At 37.8% G+C, this 6195-nt stretch overlaps 1 protein-coding gene across 4 annotated transcripts in view; it reads left to right on the top strand.

Moving 5' to 3' along the window:
* NLN (neurolysin) overlaps nt 1-6195 on the top strand; it is a 39514-nt gene that overhangs the window by 7992 nt on the left and 25327 nt on the right. For all 4 annotated transcript variants that reach the window (XM_019470274.1, XM_019470273.1, XM_009272481.2 and 1 more), the window contains exons 2-3: nt 2585-2841; nt 5286-5434. In XM_019470274.1, the coding sequence (XP_019325819.1) occupies nt 2585-2841; nt 5286-5434 (406 nt within the window). The remainder of the gene's footprint in view (nt 1-2584; nt 2842-5285; nt 5435-6195) is intronic.

The raw sequence follows: 6195 nt of genomic DNA, 5'->3' as shown, positions 1-6195 counted from the left end.
CTGGCAGAGGTTGCCCAGAGAGGTGGTGGATGCCCCATCCCTGGAAACATTCAGGGTCAGGCTGGATGGGGCTCTGAGCAACCTGATCTAGTTGAAGATGTCCCTGCCTACGGCAGGGGGGTTGGACTAGATGACCTTTAGAGGTCCCTTCCAACCCAAACTATTCTGTGATTCTAATGAATGACAGGAAACTGTAGGTTCCCTTTAAAAAAGAATATCTGCTTCATATCCTGTACTTTAGCATAGTTGTCAGCTTTTATGTTGTTCAGGCTGTTGTTTTCCTTTGATTCTATTTTACTTTTATTTTGACCTTAATTTGGCACATTTCATGTTCTTTCTGATGTTCTTGGCGGGCGTGGGGTGGAGTACAGTTCAGAGCCTTGAACCTACTTTTGAGGAGCTTCCCCTTCAGCTCCCGTGAGGTTGTACCGGAGCTGCACTAGCAGTGTGTGAAAAACTAGACATAGGGCAGTCCAGTGGGAAGCTGTTCATGACTTAATGAAGTACTGTTCTTTAATGGATCTGTAGATTCAGGGTAGAATTCAGTGGGTTTGGGGGATGGGAAACTAATGCATTCTGAGAATGCTAATACTTAACCTTTTGTTTTCATGAAAGCAGCTTCACTTATCATAAACTTCTAACTGAGATTCAAAGTTTCAGTAGTCCAGTGGAGAAGCTAGTAAGGCATTAATGTCAGAACTGAGTTAGTATCAGAGAGAAAGAACAGAGATGGAAGGAATATTCTTTATTCAGGCTTCATTTTCAGAGTTAAGTCATCAATATGCTGGACTTTGATGTTTCTGTATGCCAGTAGAAGGGAAGAGTAAACATCTTGCCTACACTGGTATGGGAGGATTTGAAGAAACTGTGGCAAGAAGGAAAAAAAATTTCTCAACATAATGTGTAAAGTGTTGTTTTTCATTTTTGTCTTGCATAAAAAGAATTTTGGCTAGGCTATTTCTAGAGAATTCCTCTTATAGATGAGTGAGACTTTTAACAAAAAGTCTTGGCCTTCCAACAGAAGCCCTGCATGCGGCTCTTTTCAGATTGTTGGCATTTCACTCTTCTGCTTTGTTTTTCCTTCAGGCTAAAATTGCCTATCCTTTTATGCATGCTCCCTACATTGTATGCCAAAACCTATCTGAGCACTTATGCACATACCAGACTGGTTTTGCAATAAAATTAATACAGGTACAGTGGCTAGCATTAAGAGAAAAAGGCATTTAATGTAAAATAGTGTGAAGTAAACATCCCTTTTCGTAGCAAGCTCTCTGTGTGTGTTCTTGTATTTCTTTAGTTATGGTTGAAAATTTTAAGTTGTCATTATTACCATAACAACATGTGATTTATCTTTTTTTTAATTATGTGACTGAAATAGGGAGGCAGATAGTAGGTCTCTGCCAGCAAGAGATCCTCCTATGATGCTCCTATGAGCCTCCTATGATACTAAACACTGAAGCAAGTTTTACTCCTTGAATGCAAGCTGTCTTTTAATTACTATCAAATTATTATCTTCCTCAGCAACTACTTCATATATAACTGAGCTATTAATATAGTTGCCAGGTGGACATCTTGTTGACTGTATGGGTTTCCAGTAGCCCCACCTCAGTCAGTCACCTGAGGCTGTATCCTTCTCCTTTATAGAACCAACTTGAGTGTTGGTTTGTTGGGGTGGGAGGGTAGAAGCCTGTATTTCTGAAGCCAGTATCTTATTAACTTATATTTGGATTCATTGCTGCAAGTCACGTTTAGGTTTTGGGATTTTGGGGGGTTTGTTTTTGGTTTTTGGTTTGTTTTGGTTTTGGTGTTTTTTTCAAAAAGATTATTGAAAAGGCAGCCATTGATTGCACAGCACACTAAGATCAGTTACGTATGTAAACTTTTCTGCTAGCTAAAGCTGAAATATAGTTGATTTATATAGTCAGGATTAATAGTGCATAAATTACAGTAAACTCATGTACCTCTTCTGGCAATAGAGTGCAACTGTCTATTTAAAATCCACAACAATTAAAGGAATAAATTTTCAAGTGAATAACAACTAGAAGTTTTCCTCCCATGGCTGATTATGTGGCAGACATCCCATATAAATATAAAATTATTTGTTATAATGAACATGACCAAATGACTTTTTCGTGTCTTGTTTTGTACATCTTTGCAGTTCTCAGTCTTCATAATCTACAAATCACTATGTGGGTTTTATTCCTTATCTCAGAAATGCAAATACTGTCTGTTTCTGTGGAGTTTCAGTAACTGTAATTCTGTTTTTCTTAGAAGATTGAATAGTAACTTAATCTGTCTGGTTTTGTCAATACCAAAGTTTTTAATCCCTGTCCGCACTTAGTCATCCTCTAGATGGAACAGGTAGAAGACAGACCTCTGATTTGTTTAAAATTAGACTTAATTGATAATGGTAATGGCTGTGTATGGTCCTGCTGGACAAACTATGGCTCTAAAAAAGACTTTGTTCTTGCTTCTAAAAATATTCTGTAATTATTAAAGGTCTGTTGCCTTTTTTTTAATGTTTACTATAAGCTACCTCTTGAACTAGAATCTTGCTATGCAATGATCATTTTTATACTTTCAGGTCCGTTGGGCCACGGCTTGTGTTGAGAATGACATTAGGAGCAGAAATTACTAGCCAGCTCAAGGCTTCTTCATACATAGCATCAGGCCAAAACCTTTTGAGATGGAACCTGTCACCAGAGCAAATTAGAACAAGAACAGAAGAACTAATCAGGAAGACAAAGCATGTATATGACAGTGTTGGGATGCTTGATATTGGAGAAGTAACACATGAAAATACTGTACGGGCCTTGGCAGATATAGAAGTGGAATACACAGGTTAGTGTACGTTTTCTGTGATTCTTTCCATAGGGCATTCCATCTGCACATAAAGAAACAGAAAAGATACAATTCTGATCCGTGCTGCTCTTGTGTAGAATGTGTAGAGGCCTCTCAAGGGTCCTCTGGTTGTAATAATCTTTCAGGACCTCTCAGCAATATGTAATGTTGTCAGCTACAAAGTTCTGCTGCTTTATTCTAGAGACAAAAATGATTAGCGAAACTGTGCTGTTGATCTCTGATGCATCCAGAGAACTGCACTGGTCACCCGTTTTCTTTTTGCATGTGAAACTCTACATGGTTACATTTTCTTTTCCAACTGTGTACAACCACTAGGGGACAATGTGCAACAGTGTAGACTACGGCATCTGTGCTATGCATAGTACATTCAAACCTGATGAGCAGTGATTTTTTCAGAGACTGCAGAATCTGAGACAAGCAAGTTGAATGGAACAATGGAAAGGCTGATAAGCTCCTAGTGGAGAAAACGTGATGGTAGAGAATAGGGGAATTTTTGAATGCTTTTTTGAAAGAGGACTGTTTTACTTGCTTACTTTCATATTACGGCCTGCAAGGCCTTGAAGAATCCAGGGAGAGGTGTTGGTCATGCAATCACCTCTAGATTGTTCTGAATCTAGACGTGCCAATACATGGATGGAGTTTAATGGTCAAACACAGGTCATTCAGTTAATTTGTTAATAATTGTCAGTCAGAGGAGGTGGAAAAAATAAAAACGTGTCTTGTTTTGAAAAACCTATCAGATGGTGGCTGCATGACTCTCAAAAAGTAGTCAGTGTAACAAAATGTCAAGATCTCTTAAATCCTCTAAAAAAATGTGCAGTAGCAACAGAAGTGCTGAAAACAACCACCTTGGCTTGGAGCAAAATCTTCCCCTAGCAAAAAAGAGCAGCCTGCAGCTCAAATGATTGTACTGTAATATTAGTCTGGCTTTCACATTACTTAGAATTGCAGTTTAGGCACATCCCGTGAATTGACTGGAATTGATGCTGGCAGAAGGACTGAGTAATCTTCATCCAAACAGCTTCCTGTCAGATTCAGTTTAATTGTACCAATGTATTTGGTATAATTATTGTAAGCCTTTTCACCAAGGTATAAAACTCTCTGCTTTAAATTAAATTAGAAGAAAAATCTGTGTTTGATTCAGAAAATAGTGGCCATCAGCTTCTCAGCATAACCACCAAGATTTGCATCTTCCAAGATATACTTTTTTTCTCTACATACTATTGCAGTAGTGGATCATATTTAAGCTTTTAATGCTAATCTTCCAGGCTGTGTGAAATTAGCATGACTTACCGGTAAAACAGCCCATGGCATATGATAAGGATGTATTACCACAGCAAGACTTCCATTAGAACCTTGGATTTTTAAGGCCTGTGTGTCCCTTTCACATGTACATGAAAGACCTACTCCAACAACTGGAACTTATTATCTGAAAAGACAAGATGACAACAGGCCTTACATTTCACTTGGAAGCTGCCAAAACTCACTTCATCATTTTGAAACATCTTGGCATAAGGACAGGGGGGGAAGTTTCCTATGGACTTCAAGAAGAACCATATGCCCTTGCTTGCATTCCAAAGGTTTCTGAAGGGCTGAGAGTATCTCAGGGTTTGATAAAACAACTTCAGATGACATAAAATTACAAAGCCTTAAATCATCCTAAAATGTTGTTACTCTAAAACATGCTTTTGAGGAGGTGGAGGGTAGTGAAATTATAATTGGTTTTGAATTAAGTTAAATCAGTTTATCATAATTATTCATTTCTATTTTAGCATTTCTATTCAATGTCATTATAAGATGCAATATTCCTTTAATAAGCAAGGATTTATTTAATCTCAAAAGTGTATTCTAAAAAAGTAGTATTACTCAGGTTCTGATCTCTAGAAGTTCAGAATACATAAACAGCATCTTCTGTGTTTGCCTTATTGTTTCTCCTTAAACACAGAAGAGGGGGATTAGACACTGTTCTCATAACAATGTAAAAATAACTTCAGGACAGATGGGCCTGTTTGAAAGATTCAGAGCGTTTCACTTTAAATGCGAACATGGAAGCATCTGTGCCAGCTATGAAACAATGTCAGTCTTCACTTACAAATCGTTCATCTTTCAAAAATTATTTATCATATTTATACACCATTCGGTTGATTTTGTAGAAGTAAGAAGACGAGATAATTAGGCTTGGGTAATAGATAGTTTCTGTAAAATGTTTATTTGTTATAATGGTGTGTGGTTTTCTCCTTTCACCTATTCATTTTTACATTATCTGTAATCACGTTATTTACTTCAAGCCTGATCTGAAGTGTGAAGTTGCTTTGGGTACTTGTTTCTTATGTCTTCTATAAATATCAGAAGGGGGGAAGTTCCTTATCCTTAAAGTGTTTCTAGCCTTCTGTGTAAGTGTTCATTGCCTTTTATTTAAACAGTGGAAAGAAGCATGTTGGATTTTCCCCAGCATGTCTCACCTGACAAAGAGGTACGCTTAGCAAGTACAGAAGCTGACAAAAAGCTTTCTAATTTTGATGTGGAGATGAGCATGAGAGAAGATGTGTTTCAGAAGATTGTTTATTTGCAGGTAAATCACAATGATATCTGCATAACTTGTGGAAATGTAGATAAAATTCCAGCAGTGAAAAACTTTTCTCTAAAGAAGTTAGTATCCACAGTGCTTTCCAAGATCCCCATCACTGTGTGTGTTTCCCCTGTGTCCATACCAGTCAAATCTTTCCAGTGGGAAACAGCTATACAAAAAAGCTGTTGTTCCACAAAAACTTAAGCCAGTGTAACTTGGTGCTTCCACTCTTTGCCTCTCACATCTAGGTGTGTGTATCCCTGTCTCTCCGTTGCAATAGCTTTGACTTTTGTCTAATCTTCCAATGAGCTGATACAAGGAAGCTAAACTAGCAGAAGGAAACTCATCAGAAAGAATAAAATTTATTGTTTTCTGCTGGCTGAGCTCCCTGAACTGGTTTGCCCAGAGCATCACCAAGAAGAGAGGCAATATAGCAATGTATTTAGGTTGGCTTATACTGCTTCTGAATTTGTGTCCAAAACTGTTTTTTATTGAAGTTGTTGAGAATTTTAAATTTGAAGTTGTCGTGGTTTAACCCAGTTGGCAACTAAGCACCGCACAGCCGCTCACTCACCCTCCCCCCGCCCCAGTGGGATGGGGGAGAGAATCAGAAGAGCGAAAGTAAGAAAACTCATCGGTTGAGATAAGAACAGTTTAATACTTGAAATAAAATAATACTAATACTACTAATAATAACTTGTAATGAAAAGGAAAACAACAAAAGAGAGAGGAACAAAACCCAGGAAAAACAAGTGATGCAACCG

Source organism: Aptenodytes forsteri, unplaced genomic scaffold, assembly GCF_000699145.1.
Source record: "Aptenodytes forsteri isolate BGI_AS27 unplaced genomic scaffold, ASM69914v1 Scaffold92, whole genome shotgun sequence".
NCBI lineage: Eukaryota > Metazoa > Chordata > Aves > Sphenisciformes > Spheniscidae > Aptenodytes > Aptenodytes forsteri.
Note: the sequence above shows the minus strand (reverse complement) of the source record. Positions and strands in the feature narration are given on the sequence as shown.